Source organism: Centruroides sculpturatus, unplaced genomic scaffold, assembly GCF_000671375.1.
Source record: "Centruroides sculpturatus isolate CEXI.00-Female unplaced genomic scaffold, Cexi_2.0 scaffold1194, whole genome shotgun sequence".
NCBI classification, from domain to species: domain Eukaryota; kingdom Metazoa; phylum Arthropoda; class Arachnida; order Scorpiones; family Buthidae; genus Centruroides; species Centruroides sculpturatus.
This window is the reverse complement of record NW_019385400.1, coordinates 183915-206233: the sequence shown is the minus strand read 5'-3', so window position 1 is coordinate 206233 and position 22319 is coordinate 183915. Positions and strand designations below refer to the sequence as shown.

Genomic DNA, 22319 nt, shown 5'->3' with positions numbered 1-22319 from the left:
TTATACTGACTAAAACTAACTCTCTCCTTTTCTTCCTTTGGGGGATGGAATTTCCAAAAATCCCTTCTTAATGTACATTCTCATGATATACCGTGTACCAAATTTCAACTTTCAACTTCTAACCGTTCGCACTTATTATTATCATCAACCCATCTTGATTATGTTATAAGATACAGCAACTTATAAAATTTTACCTTTCTAAATATGTCTATTGTTCTTGTTTATCAATTGCCTTTCTCTCTTGAAATTATACTGATTGGACCAATAAAGTTTTGTGCGTGTGCATATATGTATGTGTTACCAGGAACAAGCTGGTTTTTAGTTTATTAATAATCAATGATTAACACTTTCCAAATAATGCACATTGATAACATCTAAGCAGTAAACTGATATACGAAAACTATATGTCCATGTGGAAAAGAAGTATATTGGTCTTATACAGGCTGTCTAAATCTACAGTATAGTCTCCTATAACATGCCAAATATCTCAATCTAACCCAGCGTTTCTCAAAGTGGGGATAACGCCCCCTTGTGGGCACTGGAGGCTTTCAGGGGGGCAGTAGAAGACTCAATGAGAATTGGGGGCATTAAGGAAATCTAGAGGGGCGACTAATTCTATATATAAGACAAATATAGCAGACAAATTCTATATATAAGACAAATATAGCAGACAAATTCTATATATAAAAATTTGACGGAATATATATAAAATGTTGACATTTTATATATTTTTTATTTTTTATTGAAGGTCACAACTTGAATATTTCTAACACATTGACTTATATTTTAGCTCAGCGTTTCTCAAAGTGGGCAATAATGCCCCCTTCTGGGCGATGAGTAGATCTAGGAGGTGCTGGAGGCAGGGTATTGAACGGTGACCAAAGGCAAAATTGGGGCTGATAAGAGGAAACATTGCGTTTAATGGTTTCCAGATGATGAGAACAATGTACAGTAAGGGCACAAAGTGTGAGATTCATAGAAAAGTTTTCCTAAGAATATTTCCAATCCTTTTCTCACACAAGAGAAAATGGGTTAGGGGGTGTTGGGTATAACTTTACGGAACAAAGGGGGCAGTGGATCGAAAAAGTTTGGGAATCACTGATCTAACCTTTTAGAGCATATAATCTTAGCATCTAATAGAACACTTAACTTTATTCTTATATAAATTCACTTTAATTATGCCATATATTTGTTCGCTACTCATTTATCAGCCACTCAGTATATATACATAATACATTAAGTGATTAAAAGAAAAACATATAAAATAAATTGTTGACATCTATTTGTTGGAAATCAAATCATTTTTTAAAAATTAAAACAATATCTTTTCCTTTGTTGTTGGGATCACCGGCTCTATTCCAATTAGATAATTCTTGAAAATTTCAAAATCTTGCATCTGCAGGTGTAACGCTACTGGTAATTCAATGATCGAAAACTTAGGGTTTAAATAATCCTAATAAAGCCTTCCAATATTGGAAAAATAATCTTACTCATAATACAATTTATTAAAACAATATGTTGAAAATATATACTTACTTTAATAGGACTGCAACTAAATTTCACTTTTCTTTTTCTTGTTGGAATATTACAATAATCAACCATTTCGTCATCATCGCTTTCATTACCTAATCCTGGTTGTTCAATAAAATAATGACCGTCCGGCAAAAGATGATACTCAATATCTTCATAAACTACGCTCGTTCCGGATGAAAATCCTGTATCACAAATTGCTTCTCCAGCAAGATCTTCCTCTTCTCCGGCTTCGTACATTGAAGAAGGAGCGGATAAAGATCCGGTCTCCGATAAATCGCTATTGGATGCAGTCTGCTGTCTTGTCAATAGTAAAACGACTTCTCGGGCCTCTTCGTCGCTAAGCAACGATTGTCTTGAACTAAAAATAAAATTTTTATTATATAAATTATGTATACAAATTGGAAAATATGAAAACACTTGAATTATAACCAATTATAACCAATTGAGGAAGGATATATGGCCTGAAATGTACATATTGATTTAATAAAATCTCAGTGAGCTTTCCAATTAAAAACTGTACTGTGTTAAGTCCTTAAAATTTATAGGAAATTACATATTGCTGTTTAGAAGATTTATTACAATATTAGACAAAAAGCAAATAATTATAAGTTAATTTATAGATTGGATGGAAAGCAAAAGGTGAAAAAATAAGATTTCCCCAATTTTTTTATAATAGAAATAGTTTTATCACTTGTTAAGAATGACAGTTGACATGTTACTGTATATTTTACTGTATATGTAAGAAGACATAGTAGATTTAGAGCCAGAGAAAGACCATGGAAAAGATAAACAAATGACATTCTCAACATGCTGAGACAGAAAAACACTAGCTACCAAGAAGCAACACGAGGCACACACATGGAAAATTTAGCTCTCAACACCAACAGGTAAGAGAAGATACAGAAATTAGAGAAGAAAAACTGCTTTTTTATGTACAACAGTAGTAAAAAATGTTTTAACAAAGTACAATAGCTACAGACAACTGTGACATTTTACAATACAATAAGAATTATGATATAATTAATTTGGGTTTATTTGAAAAAAATAAAAATAACTTGAATTGAAATTTTGTATCAAAAAATAATTATTTTTTCATAAGTATGTGAACCATTTAACCATTCCATAAATATATTCCATCATTATTGAGATAGGGTGCATGACACAAAATGATTTATTGTCATCAAACTGGAAAATAATTTCAATTATGATCCAATAACCAAAATGAATTACTTTATAAAGAGCATCATCCTACATACAGAGAGCTCTTAAAGTGGACAAAAAATGAAACAGTCAAAGCAAAGGACTACATTGTACAAAAATGAATCTTTCAGCAAAAGAAACAACAGAAAACAAAACAGGGACTACATGGATTTATCACATATCCTACAGAAGCTAATGGTTAACAAAATCTATTACAGAAGAATGATTTGCTATTGATATCAAAGACCCAGGAGGAAGAACCAAATTCATGTACAGTTTTGAATTGCTCACCCAAATCTGATAAACATTCAAAACTACAGAATTCCTCACACACTTCTTAAGAAATTAAAAGACAGAAAGGTTTCTAAGAAAAAGGGGATGCCATTCATGAAACCCCTCTATATATCAAATTACAAAGGAAAACAGCAATATTCAACTGATTTTTTTAATACTTTTTTTTGCCATCTGTATAAGAGGCCTTGGGCTATACCAAAGAGTGTGGACAATAAACAATTCCCAAGTGTATAAGAGGCCATTTAATCATACCATTGTGAGTTTAGAAAGAACCACGAGAGGAGCCAGGTAGGGCAAATAAGACAGGATATAGCTACAACAGACCACTCCCAAAAAATTCATGGAGTTATTCAACTGCATGAATTCAAACCAGGTCCCCAGAGCAATAGGTTGGCTTCCTTGTCCAGACGGCTGAAGAGGTCACCATATCACTCTGGAGAAGACCTGTATAACAGAAGAGGTTAACCTCCTCGGTCATCTGGCCATCAAATAATCTAGGTCTCTAAGATAAATGAAGTCATTTAAAGTCAAGATTTCCTTTAATGAGAGTCAATGACATTTCAGTCTTATTGAAAGACGTCCTTCTGGTCCTCATCACAACTTAAAAATAGCAGAAAACAACTATATAAATTAAAATACAACTGGAACATTAAATTCCAATTGTATTTCATTAATAATTATTCAGTTAACCATAAATGTGATAGTAGGTAGATAATAATGATATTTATGATAATTTATTACGACTTTTTAATTTTATAAATAAAACATTCATTTTTATTTTATACTAGCTTACCCGTCACGCATTGCTGCGATCTCAGAAGAAACGAAATGCAAGCAAACTCGTAATGATAAAATTAAATTTTCATTTTATCATTTTTATTGAAACTTATTATTATTCATTTTCATCGGGAAAATATTTCAAAGTGTCGTTTCAATTCTATTTATTTATTGGAGTGCTCGTGGATACACGATATTTTTTGTTTTTCTGTCTGGTGCGTACACGAATAAATTAGAAGGTTTTCCGACGCGTGAACCGGCCACATACAGTTGTCCATGTGAGAAGCACGGATTCTCCAAATTTAGCCCACACACTTGCAGCGATTGTCAGAAGTGCAATATTCCCCATTTTTATATATATGTTTTTAATCCTTTATAATTTTAATTATTTAATTGCTCCTTCCTCTCTTCCTTGGCATGTTGTGAAATTTCTGACAGTTGAATAATAAACCATTCTATTGTAATTTGTCTTTTTAAATTATTTTGAGTCGATATTAAAATTTGGAAAAGGGGGATACCTAGATTGGTAAAATACGCAAATTTCTTCCTACAACTTCGGTTGTTGTTCGGGGTACAGTTAAGGTTTTAGAAGTTCAAGCAAATACATAATTAGCAATAAAAAAAGTTGAAATAAAGTGATTAAACAAAAATTATTACAAATATCGTAAATAACAAATGCATGTATAGAGATATTTTTTGAAAGGGGGAAATGGTCTTCACAATTTGAAATCGATCTAACACACTGTGCGCGAATGCTCGTGTAAATGCGCACCATCTATCGTAGGATAAATGTACTTCGCGGGAGTGTATTAAAAAATTAAAAAAACTTTCCAAAGTTTTATGGCAATCGTACTATGCCACAAACCTTCGCCAGAGTATATTAAACAACTTCCCAAAGTTTCACGGCAATCGGATAAACGGTGTGGTAATACATGAAGGACATAGGACACACACACAGACATACATTCATTTTTATATATATAGATAANTGGTTTCTAGATTAAAACAATGGAATTAGAAGACAACTCTTCTTCCAAGCTAATTCTGTAAATATCTCAATGAGGTTGACACTGTGTTGAAGATATTTACTATTCAGATGATAATACTTGTTTGGAACTACAGATAATTATAATATCACATGTTCTTTATGATTCATTTCTTGAACTTGTTTCTGGATTTATTCTCCAAGAATATAGACAGTATAAGTGATGAACATTGGTTCTGCCTGGAATCATAATGGAAAGTGGTTATCAAGGCAAATGGAATAGAAAAATGCACTGACTACTGCTGGACCCTGAAGAAGAATGTTCTTGTAGCTAAATACAGCAGGAGATCCACAGGGAGTACATTTTAGATATATACACAATCACTACTTGTTTCATTTTCACCATAAAAGATATTTTTGGCAACAGAAAGAAATAGAAAAAAGTTTGAAAAAGTGGAAAAATTTCTGAAAGAATCAACCTATAATTTCTTTTTAGCAGACATTTTATTCCTCGATGTCATTACATAATGCTTTCTTACAAATAATGCATTAAACTATTATTACAAAGTGCGAAGAGGATGAAATCTGTAGACGCCCTGGATTCATGATAGCATACATTTTTCCAAGAGTTCTGGAGAGTAACTATTCAAAATTTGATCCAGAATCTCCAGATCAAAGGGTTTTAGAAGTGTTTAGTAAACATACAGAGACAGTCAAACATTCTATTTGACATATAGATACATATCTATTAATAAAACATTCCATTATTACTAAGCATTTTTATTTTTGCTTGTAATCCAACGTACCAGTATCCACGGCAACAAAATTCTTTTCATGAGCATCCTCGACGATGAATAGTATAGTTTATATATTGTTGGACTTTATTTAATTATGCTGAATAGAGTGTATTTCTAGATTATAAAAATGACAAATTTATGGAATAACGTCAGAAACGTTTACATAGGATGATCAGAAATATTTAAACATAAAATAGGACACTATGATAAACTAAAATAAATAAAAAAAACAATTGTACTTTGCTATTGTACTATGTTATTAAAAACATATTTTTATATTATTATAACAATTAAATGAATTGCAAACTACATAAAGTACATAAGATTCTTTCTTCGAACATAAACAAAAGAATTTCTCTTATTAATTACTAATGATTAATAATTACGAGAATGCGTCATGATTACTTGACAAAAAGATCTCTTTTAAGAAAAAAAATCACTTATTAATTATTAACGACATAATTTAAATATATTTTTTACTTGATAAAATTTCTTATTCATCATTTATATCAAAAAAAAATTTTAAAAAGTTACTTGGCAAATTTATGACCAGAAATTCATCAGTTGAATTTTTAAAGCGTACGGTCTCATTTCCAGATAAATATACTTGATAATGAACAGTCTGATACCAATTATATTTAGGATTAACATTGAAGATGTCTCCTGTAGAAGTTTGAAAGTTTTACCAAGGAAGCGTGGTCTTTTTAAATTTCTATTTCATATTTATAGAAAAATATCCCATTCAGTGATGAGTTAATGCTAGTTTGCAATTGTCGATAAGTTCTAAGAGAAATATTTTGCCGACAGGTGTCAGTGTGTATGGGATTTTCTCCTAAAGATATGGATAAACTGTATGATGAGTTTATCAACTTTTATAATGATTAACTTACTCAAACAAAGTGACAGAATATCTGAGACATGAAATATTTAAGATGGTAAATCATAATTGACAGCAAAGATTTTCCAGATTAGGCTTTATAACAGAAATTGTTTGCAGAATGATGTCTTCTCCAATTACTTGTAAGTGGCAGCAGTGATTTTCAAGCAATACTAAATGCCGTAAATTACAGACTGATTCTGATCTCTTAAAGAAGAGCTAAGGATACCACTAGAAGTTACAATGACTACCACTGTAATTCCAATGTATACTTGGACTTATTCAATTGTAGGATGACTGTCATATACTGATAGATAAATGTACAGTATATTGTAACTTTATTCTAATCAGGAAAAAGGTTGTGCAGTATTTTATACCATACCATGTTAGTATAACAAGCATAAAATGATCAAAAATATAAAATAACATGAAGGATCCCTGAGACATCTGTGACACAGTATCCAGCTGAGCTTGATACCGGTTTTAATCGGGTAGACATCTCGGTCAGGACCGGATCATATCATTTCTCTTGATGTACAATTTGGTTACAAAACAATACAATAAAATAAAACTAACTGTTAAATAAGATATAAGATTATCATTTCTAAATGCATTGCACTAGAGTTTGGTTTTATTAGTTTATGGCAATGCAACACACGGATGATCTTCTGAGGGGGAATGTCTTCCAGGAGGTCTTTTTATGGGAAACTGACCCTCATTTAGGTGTTTAATAATGTGAAGAAAACACAGAAAATTACACTTGGCCAGCCCATTGATGAGGTGCAAACCCATGATCAGCATTCAGTGGTTTTATCCACTTGCCCATCATTGGCAAGTGGATAAAACTATTAGAGAATCCTGTCAAAATTATCATCTTTTTTTCAAAAGTACAGAATTGGGATCTCTGTTGTTAGTACTTGCTTTATGCAGTATATCTCTTAAATCATATCACCAAAACACTTTTATTGGAAATTTTCTGACAAAACAGACAGAAAAGTAGTGCGCCAAATATGCAACAAGAAAGTAATAATTTCTATAATACTTCAAATATGAAATGTCAAACGTACAATTAGATGCAAAAATGTGTTTAAAGTAAAAATAAATATCCTAAATAAGCATGTTTATAGATATTAAAGAGCAATAAGGTTAATAACTAATATGCAGGATTCTAAGGAAAGTCTGTACACTCTCTGTAACTTTTAAACCATCTGTCATAGCACAGAAGAAGTAATTGACACCTACAGGCAAGTAACCATGCACAGTCCATTGAACATGACTTTAGTGTACCTGGTGGAAAAATACAGAATTAAAGAAAACTAATTCAGAGACTAACAGAGAAACAAAAAAATCCAATTACAAAATGAAAAAGAATTTTTTAATTAGTACAAAACAATCCTTGGTTCAACAGGAACACTTACAGGAAAGAGCAGAGAAGGCTATGGAAGCATTAGTGGAAAACAATCAACAGAAAATCAATTGCTTGAGACACCACGTTATGCTAATATGGAATTTGGGGATGTGTAAAAGATTGAGTATATGATTTGGAACCTTCCAGTGTGGCAGAATTGAATGCTGATATTGGTTATTCGCCCATATCCACTATGGTATATCAGCAGGCTTCCTCACAATTGTTACAAGGTACTCACAGCTCAGGTTCTGTCAATGCTGTGCCACACGCAAAGCAAAGTACTATAGTTGAAGCTTTTTAAATAATCTCGTCACTTAAGGAAGCCGCAATTTTAATATAATCCAAGCAATCATTTAAAAAATACAACATTCCTTTTTATTTTGTTGAAAAGAGATGACTCAAAAACTAATTAAAACTACTGTACTACAGTAAAATAATCTTGGCCAGAAAACTATTAAAAAGCCATTTCTTGAAAATTGTAAAATGATGGTAAATGAAATAAAAATTAATGAATATTACTATAATTTTGTGTAAATAACCTGTGGATTATTTGTATTTTAAAGACAATTTAAAAGGGATTGACAGTTACATGAAAATTTTAATCTGTTATTACAAACTCATCAAATAGTGACCTTAGACAAAAGAAAAAAAAAGCTAAGTGTCTTTAGAATATGTGAAAAAATCCTTTGTGCACTACAGATATATTCCTCTAACATAACTTAAAATATACTTATACTTTGCCTTTAGTTATCTCCCACTGATTTCATTTACATTCGATCATGATTTAATTGATATTATTAGATACGCCTACCTGAATTTTTACCTGGAAAGTTAATAAATTTCGCCATAATTATCTCTTGTTTATATAACGTCATCTCAGAAAACTGATAGACATATGATGAAATAACAGTCATCCGATAAGCTATAAATTCATTGCTTTTTTTCATCACTTTTGATGATTAAAAGCAAATTACGGCAGAAACTCAAATTATCCAAAATGATTAATAAAAAAAAAGGACCCAAAATGTGCATGTAACCTTGCACACAGGACCGTTCCTGGGTTGTTAGCCACCCATGTGTAAAAACAATAGACACCCTTATTAATTAATTAATGATTATTTAATTAAGAATTTGATATGCAATGCTCACTTTTATATCTATATACATAGTTTCAAACAGTAAACAATCATCAAAAAGTTTTTTGACATTTAGGCGTATTTATTATTAAACTACACCAGTATTATGATAGAGGACATAGAAATGACATCAATACAATTTTCATTTATTTGCATCATTTTTAAAAATTCTATACTGTAGAAATTTATTTTGTCATGATTATAAATACTAAAGTATTTATTCAACATTGACATATAATACATTGTATATTCTTTAATTATTTATTTGTTGATTAATTCTAATGTTTTAAACTGCGATATGCAAAAATATTTCTGATCCAGGATGTTGCTATATATAGAAACTAGCTGCAAGGACCCACTTCGCTGGGTTTTTATTTGTATGTAATATAGTTTTTTATATATATATAAAAAACTGTTTTTCTAAGTAATCTAGAATCTAGCTGCAAGGACCCGCATCGCTGGGCAAAAAGTAACGATAGTGAAGATTAAGATAATTACATTATAGCCAATCTTACCCGTTTTCACAAAATGCAAGAATTAGGTCACCCGTTTCCAGACTAATTAGAGAATTTTTACGTCCAGTCAAACGAACTATTTTCAATTTGATCAATTTTCTGGAACGTTTACAATTTTTCCATTATCTTGATTCTGGACAGAAATCTTATTTCGGGATTTTGCAGCTGACGAGAGACTCTCGTACTCATAAAATAAAAACTTACGATTTACTGAGTAATTTATCTGCTTCTTCTTGTGTCATTAATTCTACATCCACGCTCGATTCCTTCTCTCCTGGTGGACTGGGAAATGGTCCAGACTAGTGAGAAAACAAATTTATAATTATTATTTTTAATCTTGAAACTAAATGGAATTATTAAACAAGTAAATCATTCAAAAAAGACTTTATTCTGTGACAACTTTGCTACCTACCTGACAGTTTTGATCGTCAGACTCTAAAACTGCTTCGACTAAAAACAATTCGTGTTCACGACATTCAAATTCTGCAAGAGTTTCGCCAGCTGAATCGCGCAAACTTCCACTATTTTCGTAAGGGCTACCGATCTGTGAATCCTGTCATTAGGTAATGTATAATCAGTTGTGACATTTTTAATACAAATTAAATTATATTATTATAATTAAAATAAGTTTATCTCGTAAAATTTTAATGTAAAAGCAGAAATAGATTCTGTTACGACAAATAACAAAATCGCTAACCTCGTGATCTGTAGACGGTTCTGAAGTTTCATATTCCTTCTCCCAATCTTTAAATGGGACGTGCTGGCTATTAATCCAACTAGAGAGATTACAATCGATCTTTTTATCGCTTTCTTCATTATCGGACGACTCGTTTACTCTTCTGGTTAATTCTTTTGTAAATTGAAGAGTTGAACTAGAATATAAGTTTCTTACAGAAATATTTTGTGTTAGAAGCTGTTCGGACACGTCTGGCAAATATAACTGAGGTTTAGAATCAGAAATCGAATCTCTAGGTATAATATCTATAATATCACCATCGATGACTTGGAGGGCATCGTCGTCGTAGGTATACAAGCTTTCGTACTTCTTCTCTATCTGATTATTTGTCAAGCAATCAATTTTCTCGTTTACGTCGTCATTTTTAATAGAAGACGAAGTATAGCCATTTGGCAAAGGACACGACGAAAACTTTTCCCCATTAAATTCTTCGCTCGAAGACAATGTTTCCAAATTGGCACTAGGTGTGTGGCTGCTGTTTGTATTTTCTGCTGGCTCTTTAACTTTATCTTTAAAACACAAATTTAAATTAATTTTATGATATTTTTATTTTAAATTATAAGAAATTGTTATGTATTATTTATAAGAATAAAAAGAAATGACAATTAAATAACTATAAAAAAATATTTAAAGTGTGGTTTATTTGTGAAAACTGATCTATAACCCAGCATTGACCAGGTATTTAGAATTACCAAAGAGTGTAGCATAAGCAGAGATGAATAAATCGTAGAACCATCAAAACATATTACAAAATTTTTTCACTTGCAACATAATTATTACAATGCCAAGTAGGCTTGTTTTATCATTTCCTTTCCTAAATACATCATTGGTGAGTTACTGTGCACTCTGCATGTGAAACATTCCTTTGATAGGTAAAAAAAAAGTATCAAAGACCTAAATCGTACTTGTGAATCTGAATCGATCTAATTCAATATTAAAAACCTCGAATTAAATGCTTTATTTTTAAATATACTTTAGTTTTGTCTTATATTATCTTGAAAACTTTTTTGCTTTTTTCCTCCTATAATTTATTATGGTAAGACCTCAATTTAATAGACAAAATTTCCAATCCATGTGACACATGGGGCTGCCCATAAATTACATCTACATTTTTCTTGAAACTTTTACTCCACACCCCCTCATGCCCCAGTTTGTCCAAGTTTCCGTAACTCTTCCTCTCTATGGATGTCCAACAAAACTCTACCTCCCTTAAAACTGTTATCCTTTATGAATGACAGATATCGTAAATAGAAACGAAACATAACAGAAATTCTGAAATAAATGTAATAAAATCCACAAACTGTACAAAATTTAATGAAATAAATGGACATCCACCGAAGCTCAATCCTCCCCCTTGTCCGACTGGTTGTAATACTCTCCCTCCGTCCCAGCGTGGATGTCATTTATGAACAGCCCCTATGTGGAAATTAACACACTGTTTAATTTTAAAATGCTTTTTATATGTAATTAAATTTACAGGTTATTTCTTTATCAAATCCAAACAGGCAATGGGCATGTACTGATATATCATCATCTGAAGACAAATAAATAGAATTTTTTTTTTGTTTTTGTCAAACGAAAATTTTGTTTACTTTTTAAGAACGTTATTCACTTGTTTAGTTAAATATAATTAAAGTGTATTTTCCAAAAAAGTTTGTTTGTTTTGATTTATATCATATACTTGTTTATTACAGTCGTCACGAGTACGTAAACAATAATACACACACACGCACAACTTTTCTATTAAAAAATTAAACTTCTCATAAATATTTAATTTTAATTACTCAAATGTATCTGCTTAAGAAAAAACAGATAAACTAATTTGTTTATCTTACTTTATTTAATGGATTTTTAGCTTTAACGATTGCTTTAAGATATTACTGGAATAAAACGAAGGTTACCAAGGTGATTTATTTCTAATAATTGTTTAATAATAGACATGAGCACACGCCTTTCATGTTATTCCAGGATTTAACCATCTGCATCATCCATAAACTTCATAAATGAGCTAAACTTTTAATAAACTATATTTAATAAATTGTAAACTAATTTTTAGTCTCTAATTGAACCAAATATTTTTTAAATTTTGATAAACTCATTCATAAAGCTGATCTCTTGTGACTAGCAGTGAAACAATCTGTGAATGGAACTGTCAGTCCACTCATTATGTCTCAGTCATAATATATTTTGTGTGTTGTCCTCTAGACTATATGCAGCATGTATTTATGCTTTGCTTTTTTACTTCTTTTGGCCTGTAAGTACTAAAAGTAAAAACTTCCTGGGGGTTATTTGATCCCCCGAATTCATTCCGAAGTCCTCAGAGAAATATTGTAATTGCTCTGCCATCCAACCATGTGTTTGTACTACAATAACGGGGTTTGTAATAATTTGTGTTTGTGTGCACGCTTTTAACATATGTTTCTTAATTATGCAGATTTAAGTACTCTGTATGGGCTGAAAACTCGATATTCAATATGATACATTGATTAGATTCAAGCATAATGTGGCATTTTCTATAAGTATCATCTGTAAGTGTTGTGTGTTTTAAGATATGTTTTCTGTAGTTTTCGTATTTATGAGATAGTTTGTATGACAATCATACAATACAATATTCATAATTTTCAACATAATACTGGCTAGGATTGTTGGGATTCCTACCTCAAACTCCTTCTGACCCAGACTGCTTTGTGGTGCCTACTTTTTATGTACTGTGATGTATCCAGTTCAGTGTTCTGTAGGTTTTAATGGTGTATTATTTTTGTCTGTAAGAATTACAACTTTTTATAAATTGTGATGTTTCTTGCTTATTGTATGAATACTCTCACAGCGTCTGGATTAGTCCGTAGTGATAATTTATTATGTTGTGAGGCTTCTCTCTCTCGTTATGAGGAAGAGTCAGCCTTTCTATGAAGAATTTAAGGTAACATTTATTATATTCTGTTAACACATTAACCTGAGTGACACTTGAGCCAAATTATGCTAAGCATGTCACAACCATTTTTTTTCTCCACAGAAATGGGTATGCTTACATACTTAAAACTCTATAAATCAGCTGCCTGACATGGGAAACGGATGCCATTTAGTTGCCCACTCTTAGACACTGTTTGTGGGTCACTCTTTACTTCATTTCTCCCAATAGAGCTTAATAGTATGAATGTTCCTATGGAAGGTTATGCTCCTGCAAGCATCACTCTATGGTTCATTGGAACTATTGAGCTCTCTCACTTCAATAAGGTAGTATAAAAATTATTACTACACTGTATATTTTAAGTTTTTCTATTGGTAATTTACTTATATATACATAAAAAAAAATAAATTCAATTTTATACGTTTACTTCACTGATTCAACTGTAAATTCAACTATTTTATATACATTAACTACAAAGAGTACAATTCTTCAATATTAACATACCTGATTCCATTATGATTTCTTTATTTTCATAATGATTTTCCTCTTTGTCGACTGAAATTTGATGATTTTCAAACTTGGAAGATGAAGTGTCGATCTTTTTATCTTTAGACGGAATTTTGCTTTCATTAATTACTGCAGATTCTTCGGTATCGATCTTGCTGGAAGACAAATGATTTTGCAATGTGGAATTTATGGAAGACATATTTGATGATGATTTCTTTGATTCGGAATTCAGTGATGAACTTATATTTTCAGATAAAAATGTATTTTCACACTGACTAAAAATAGGATTTATAATTACACAATTTTCATCTGAATTTGGCAAAAGACCATTACAATATGAAGATTGTGTTATTTTAAAGGAACTTGTGCTCAAATTAGTTAAATTAACATTATTGGCTTTATTCTTCTCGTACGTTACTTCGTCGTTATTCATTTCGATTCTATCTTTAGAATCCGTATCGACGGATTTGGAAAGATAATTTTTTAACTTTGAATCCGTTACGAATTTGTTTTCAGTCTTCTCAATTAAGTCGGAACAATGATTTTCTGTTATGTTTTCGTTGCATTTCGGAAATACGGAACATTCGGTGTCGCACAGTTTTTCGACGGAAGCGGTAACATTATCTTCATTGGAATTTATAGGAGACGGTGTAAAAGAAGAATGAGAAGACACGTCACTGGTAGGCGATGATGTACTTAAGAACTCAGTACTACCTAAATTGTTACCTTTTTTTGTAGCGGCTACACTTTTGGAAATTTTTTTAGTCTGATCCTGCAGACGTTCGAACATGGCACGTGCATTATTAAATCTCGTTAAATGGCTTTCACTCCGAGAAAGAGATGAGACGGAATTGTAATGAGGAGAATCACTCACCGTGTGTCTTTCGGGTCTTCCGAATTCTTTACCGCCGCAGAGAGTATCACTTCCTATCTTTTTTGGGTAAACTTTTGAATCTTTATGGATTTCTATAGTTTTTGAAACGCAATCTTTCTGCGGTGATAAAGATTGAAACATACTTGCTATAGTACTAACTCTAGTACCTTTCTTTCTCGGAGATTCTACTTTATTTCCAATGATCTTTTTATCCATTTTTTCTTGCATCTTATCTTCAAAACTTAATTTTATATCGTTAATAAATGGAATATGGTCGGAATTTTCCACGTTTCTTTCAAGCCATCCGGTTCTCGAACGGCTAGCTGCTAATACTTGTTCTCTTACATTAGCCATTTTATTTAGAAATACATAAAGAAATGCATTTCGTTGTTTAACAAATATTCGTTGTTAATATCTAAATAACAAGTCTTGTATTCGGAGTTTTGTGTTTGGTATTCTCTTCTTTTCTACAAAAATAAAATAAATTTTAAAATGTAGTAATATTCAAACAATGTACAAAAATTAAAATTAACTATCAAAAAAATTCATAATTTAATACAAAATATATTTTTAACAACCTATTTCAAAACAGTCAATTATAAACATAGAAATTTTTAGACACTTTCAAATACCTGATGAATAACCAAATTCTTTATTGGTGTGTAAGGCTAATTACTAAACATTACAGTAGAAGGCAAGCTGCCATCTCTTGTTAAATATAATATAAATAAATAAATTAATTAAATTTAATGTTAGAATATTCTGGAAGAAAGGATTGGTCAAGAGTAAGACTGGAACCTGAAATTCCTGCTTACTGTGTTGACACAGTGCAATTACATCACCTAAATCTCCATCCAATCTTAGCTTCCAGACTAATTTTAAATATAACCTATATTGGTCAATAAAAAATTAACAAATTTTAATTAAAAATCTGTATTTAGTTCATTAAATCTTTCAGTAGAATATTTACAAATCAAATATAAAATAGTTCCATCTTCATTTCTCAAATATTCTATCAACCATTGTAACAAACTGCAATAATTTTCTTATATTCAAAACAACTGATTTTAGCATATTGATAAATAATGAGGAAATCAATCTGTTAACTAGAAGTATGTTTACAAGATATTTATTTAAAACAAGACCAAGTGTTGGTTCCAATGCGATTATACGATACTGTATATGAAAGAACTGAATAGCATTATAAGGACATTAAGATATTAACCTTGAAGATTAATATTATTAACCATAGCAACTCTGACTCCTTAGCTATACCTTGAAAATGGCGATGAATACTTTTCTGTCGTGCATAAACTCAACAAGCACATATTATTTTATTTATTAGTTACTTTAATTCATGTTACTATAAGTTAATAGATGTTCCCAGTGTTGCCTCAGCATTAAAATTAAACCACATTTAAAGCTTAGTTATAATAGATCAACTTGACTTAATAGAATTATTTCTGCAGAGTTTCCAAACCCAGTAGATAATCCTACACTCTGAAATCATCACTAAGAATACTCATGAGCCATGTAATGCCTTCATTAATCACACTGGTCAACAGTGGTTTCGTTAAATAAACAATCATGAGCGTTTCCTATTAATTCAGATGTGCTGATTATAAATCTGATGTCAGAATTTTTCTATTGGGCTCTGTTGATTTGTAACAGTAACCCTTTTATTTCTAACTAGCTTACCCGTCATGCATTGCTGCGATCTCAGAAGAAATGAAATTCAAGCAAACTCATTATGATAAAATTCAATTTACATTTTATCATTTTTATTGAAACTTATTATTATTATTCATTTTCATCAGGAAAACATTTCAAAGTGTTGTTTCAATTCTATTTATTTATTGGAGTGCTTGTGGATACACGATATTTTTTGTTTTTCCATCTGGTGCGTACATGAAGAAATCAGAAGGTTTTCCGACGCGAGCTGGACAACTGTACAAACAAATTTAGCCCACACACTTGCAGCAATTGTCAGAAATGCAATATTCCCCATTTTTATATATATGTTTTTAATCCTTTATAANTGCAGCAATTGTCAGAAATGCAATATTCCCCATTTTTATATATATGTTTTTAATCCTTTATAATTTTAATTATTTAATTGCTCCTTCCTCTCTTCCTTGAAATGTTGTGAAATTTCTAATAGTTTTATTATAATTTGTCTTTTTAAATTATTTTGAGGCAATATTAAAATTTGGAAAAGGGGAATTCCTAGATTGGTAAAATAGGCAAATTTCCTCCTACGACTTCGGTTGTTGTTCGGTATACAGTTAAGGTTTTAACGAAGTTCGAGCGAATACGTAATTAGCAAAAAAAAGTTGAAATAAAGTGATTAAACAAAAATTATTATTACAAATATTGTAAATAACAGTTCACAAATGCATATATAGAGATATTTTTTGGAGGGGGAAATGGTCTTCACAATTTGAAATCGATTGAACACACAGTGAAATGCTCACATACACTCGCGCGCCATCTATCATAGGATAAATGTACTTTGCCAGAAACCTTCGAGGGAGTATATTAAACAACTTCCAAAAGTTTCATGGCAATCGGATAAACGGTGTGGTAATGCATGAAGGACAGACACAAAGACATACATTCATTTATATATATATAGATTATATGCAGCTATCACAAAATGACATCTTTCTGAATGCATACATTTTATTTCTCAGTATAAAAATATTTATACTATGTCCTGGAGAGAAAGATTAAGTCTGTTAAGAATATCAAATATATGCACCCAAGTATGCAAGTTTAGCCTTCCATTCATCATTCAACAAAGGTTCTAATAGGTCAGGTTTTCACTCTTGCAGAAACTGCTTTACTTCTTGTCTCAGTTTGAAAAGGTGTGCAAGAACTCTTCTCTTGATATCCACCTCACTTCTGCATGTAGAAGCTGATGGTGTTGTAAGTCCATGCTCTCACACAATATTGTGAACAGACTATAAATTTCATTAATGATCTTAAAAGTGTCATTCATCTCAGTATTACTATGATTATAATGCTAGTATTTTATTAAAATTCTGTATAGTGAGCTAATAGGATTGTCAATAATCTTTCTTACATAGAAAAAGATCTTTTGGTACTTGTCACTGACATAACTATAATGCAACTTCTAGTTTGGGAAAAGTCCATAATGAAATCTACATTTTTTTCCAGCAAGGATGGCAGAAATTGTTCTTAAAACTTAAGTTAGAATTTTTCTCGGGTAGCTCACAGACTTTTCAGCAGCTTTAACTCCTAAAGGATCTGGAATTTGTCGTATGTTTTCTTTTGCTAACTCAATGTCTAACTGTTTCTAAAGTTACAATCTCTTTTCTTTTAAACTTTCTGTAGATTTTGCCAAAAAATTAAAATTTGATGGTTGGTGAGCAGTAATGTGAGCAGATTACTGCTCATCAGGAATATATGCTATTTCCTTATATGACTCGCAGATTGATTATTTGTTAATATATATTGGAGCAATCATATAAAAAAATATAAATATAGTAAAGCCAAACAATTGCCAAATTAGATGAGGCATTATTACTGCTGCTATTAAGAGTTAAAATGCTAAGTCATTTGGCCTAGAGGTAGATGCCTAAAGCCTCTAGTTTGGCTTTCTTATAACTTTTAATAATTAAATTTGTATACATAAATGTAATATTAGAAAAAAACAATATAACACCTCTTGGGTCACATATGCAAGTGTGATGATGTTTTGGTTGCTTATGATGATAGAAGAACCAGAAAGTTTAAAATACTTTGAGTTTCTAGAAATTTAGAGGACTATGAAAAATGAAATTGTTTTCAACTTCAGGAAATTGGACAATCTTCAATGGCATAGAGAGCATGGTTTCAACTATAGTAAATCATTTTGTGTATGCTCTCAATTTTATTTATCTTATTAATTATTTAACATTTATTTATTCACTTATTTTTTGTTATCATATTTATTCTCAGCATAGAGTGCATGCCTGAATCTCAGCTGTTTAAAATTTGATTTTGTGTTCTGTTCATTAATAGGCTCATGTAATCTGAGGATGTTGATTGATACAGATGAAAACATTTGTTATATTAAATGTTTTTGGTGTTTGTTTAACTGGTTTGGTATACTGGTGTGTTTTTAGATATTTGCCAGTTCTTAAGGTGTTTAATTTGCAATATTGCCCACAGGAGGAATGCCACTGTGATTGCTAGACAAACTTTGGAATTCAACTGTGAATCCTTGTGAATTGATGTGAAGCTATAGCATTAATGTAGTGAAAGAAATGTATTATTTATCTGGAAAACATTACATATTTTGACCAACAATACCATCAATAGACCCACATTAGATATTCCTGATTTATGGATATGTTTTTTTATAAACAGATAAAAAAACGAAATAAATAAGTAGCCAATGTAAGCCAGCCATTATTATATACTTTTAAGTAAAGCCCAGTATTATATTTTTACCTAATATCCATTGAACATGTTTCCAAATTTTAAATTGCATACTGCCATTCAAAAGTTTATTTACTGTTTTTAATTTAAATATAATTACTCTGTTTTAAATAGAATTTTAGCTGAAGAAAACAATGATAAATTAATTAAAGTACTTACATTTTTTTCTATATGTTAATAAATTAGTGTAATGCTGAGAGACAGTGCATTTTTCTTCTTTATAAGTATCTATTTAACCATGCTCAGGAAATTCGAAAATTGAGAAATCCAGACTACTTTCTGACTCAGTTTTGCTGGATATTTGGTCTGGTACTGTATTGGAGATTTAAGGAAATAGGGAAAAAATTCATTGTAATCAGTAATTTGCAATAGTTGGTTTTGTTATGAGTAGGTCTGACTGTACAACAAATAATGTTCTTGTTATACCCATTGTGATATCTGAACCAAATAATTTCAGTATTACAAATTTGTTTGAAGGGTATTTACGAAAAATTTATAAGTAGTATTAGTAAAAATAGGGGATGATTCCCTTCTTAATGACTCATTTATTTCACTGTATTGTTTCACTGAAACAAATGAGTGAAAAAAATTGCTAAACTGTGTAAGTAGTTTAGTGTTTTTTTTTTAATCAAAATTTCAGTTTGATGCTACAAACTTATTTTTAATAGATCTTTATAATAGGTTGCCACCTATTATAATTTTATATTAAAATATCACTATAAGAAAGCAAAACAATAATAAAAATAAACTATTTTTATTATTGTTTTGCTTTTATATAGTGATATTTTAATATAAAATGAACAGTATATAGTATATAAATTGTCTACTGCATATGAACAAACAGTTTCTAATAGGGATTATTATACAAATTTATTTGTTGTGCTTGTTATACAAATATCTTCTGATGTCCTTGTTAAGTGTTCATTAGTAAGACAGTTGAAGTTTGTAAGGCTTATATCAAATTCTAAAATCATTTATTATTAGGTAAATAAGTGTTTTGTAGTGTTTAGGGTCATTTGGGAATATTGGTGTGATGGTTCTTTCTATTATCAGGAATTTTCTTTGTTAAAATTAATGAAAAAATATCCCAACACCTGAATTTTCAATATTTGAATTGTTTTTAGTAATGTATTAGATTTGGATAAAAGTGTGGCTATACTTGTTTCATTCTAACCTATAAAGAATGTAAAATATTTAAGAGTAAAAGTTATAAATAAAATTATATTTTGCTTAGTTATTTTCATAATTTATTCATTATTAATTTTTTCTTTACAGGAGCGCACATGTTCAAGTATGCCCCTTTTACAGCGTGTAATCGAGCCTGTTCATGTGTGTCGTGAAACATTACCTTTTGATGAACAAGGTGCTCTAGCAATTGCAGTTCCCAATGAATTAGAATGTGTAACTAATGCTACATTAGCAAATGTTATTCGACAGTTATCATCATTATCCAAACATGCTGAAGATATGTTTGGTGCTATGTTCCATGAAGCAACCAGTCTTGCAGCACGTGCCAATTCATTGCAGGGAAGAATTGATCGATTGGCAATTAAGGTTACACAGTTGGATTCAAGTGTGGAGGAAGGTACTATTTCATAATGATTAACTAAATATGAAATTTATATGTAGATGATTAAAATTATGATTTACTGTATTTTTAATATCAATTTTGAAGTTTGTTTTTACATTTAAATTGAATGATTCAATCTTGGCATAAACTAGTTTATTTAATATAGGTGGTACTAGGAATTATAAAATAAATTTAAACTGAAAATTGCTGTTACTTAAGTTTAAAAATTTAATAAGTTTTATTATTTCATTATTCAGTAAGATTATCATCTTTTTAAAATAACAAGTCTCCAATATCATTTTTATGTCTTACACAGATCAACAAAAAAAAAATTTTTTTTTTGGTGCCTAGGATTTTAGAACTGATTTTAGCTATATTTGGGTCGCTGAATCCAAATATGAAATCAGTTTTTCTCTATCAGCTCTACTTTTTTAGATCTGTGTTTTTTTAATGTACAGTGCTACATGAAATGTGAAGCTGTAATTCCAGTTTGTACAGTTGTAAATCACATATGCAAGAATTGATTCCTGTATATTTTCCCCATTGTTAGTCTGCCATTCAGTTAGTTCCAGGTAAATCCACCAAATGAAGTAAGTATTCGGTAATGAATTGATGTTCAATGCTTCAACTAGAGTTGATGTAAGTTTGTAAGTTCTAGCCGTGCAGTGTCTAGATCAGTGTTTCCCAACCTTTTTTGTGCTATGCCCATCTAAGCCTTTCTAAAATTTTTATGCCCCCCTAATGTATACACTTAATTGCCACACTGTTTCATCATAACCACAATAAAACCTGATCCTTTCATCAAAGTCTCTTGTACTTTCCAGTCATTGCCAAACGCAACCTGGAACACAACTCATGTCTGTCCATCTCAAGGTCTGGGCAAAGAATGTCCTTTCTCCTCTTTCATCAGCATCAGGACTTCATTCATCACTTTGTTCTCAGTGGTTCCAAGAATTGTTAATCCCACCCCAAGGGAAAAGGGTTATAAAGGAAAGTTCTAGAAGGAAAGGGAAACAAAGAACAAAGTATTGTGTTCTAGATGCTTTTATTTGTGTTGTTGAATAGAAATAAAATGAGTTCAAGTAGAAGTTGTGTAAATCATTCTGATGTGTTTTGCTACATATGCGGAGAATATACGTTAAAAGAAAACAGAAAAACTATTAGTGACTTTGTAAAGAGAGCTTATCTTGGATACTTCAGTGTTAAACTTGGTGATCAGGATAAAAGCTGGGCACCGCATCAGGTCTGTAAAACTTATACAGAACATTTACAACAGTGGACTACTGGGAAAAGAAAAAGTCTGAAATTTGGCGTACCGATGGTTTGGAGAGAACCCAAAAATCACTTTAATGACTGTTATTTCTGCCTAGTAAATATTAATGGAATCAATCTTGACAACCATAGCAAGTGGACTTATCCTGATTTAGTCTCTGCAAGATGCCCGGTCCCTCACTCACAGGAAGTGCCAGTTCCATCATTTTACCAGCTACCAGAGCTCTGTGAGGACAAGTATCCCTCTGATCCTAATGAAGGTGACTGTGATTAAGAGAGAATGTCATCAATTCCTCAGTGTTTCGACCAGGATGAGTTAAATGACCTCACCAGAGATCTCAACCTGCCAAAAGAAGCTTCTGAATTATTGGCTTCCAGGTTGAAGGAGAAAAATTTACTGGAGCAAGGAACCAAAATTACCTTTTACTGTACAAGAGAAAAGGATCTGCTACCCTTCTTCTCTCAAGTAGTTAATTTTGTGTTT

General features: G+C 31.0%; 1 protein-coding gene across 3 annotated transcripts in view; it reads right to left on the bottom strand.

The window, feature by feature from the left end:
* Positions 1-22319, bottom strand: part of LOC111638542 (neurabin-1-like) — a 66703-nt gene that overhangs the window by 31690 nt on the left and 12694 nt on the right. For 2 of the 3 annotated variants that reach the window (XM_023384268.1, XM_023384266.1), the window contains exons 2-6: positions 13671-15014; positions 10220-10767; positions 9935-10075; positions 9727-9821; positions 1537-1891 (exon numbers count right to left, since the gene is read on the bottom strand). In XM_023384268.1, the coding sequence (XP_023240036.1) occupies positions 1537-1891; positions 9727-9821; positions 9935-10075; positions 10220-10767; positions 13671-14901 (2370 nt within the window). In that variant the 5' untranslated portion in view covers positions 14902-15014. The remainder of the gene's footprint in view (positions 1-1536; positions 1892-9726; positions 9822-9934; positions 10076-10219; positions 10768-13670; positions 15015-22319) is intronic. The other variant, XM_023384267.1, reaches the window with a different exon arrangement.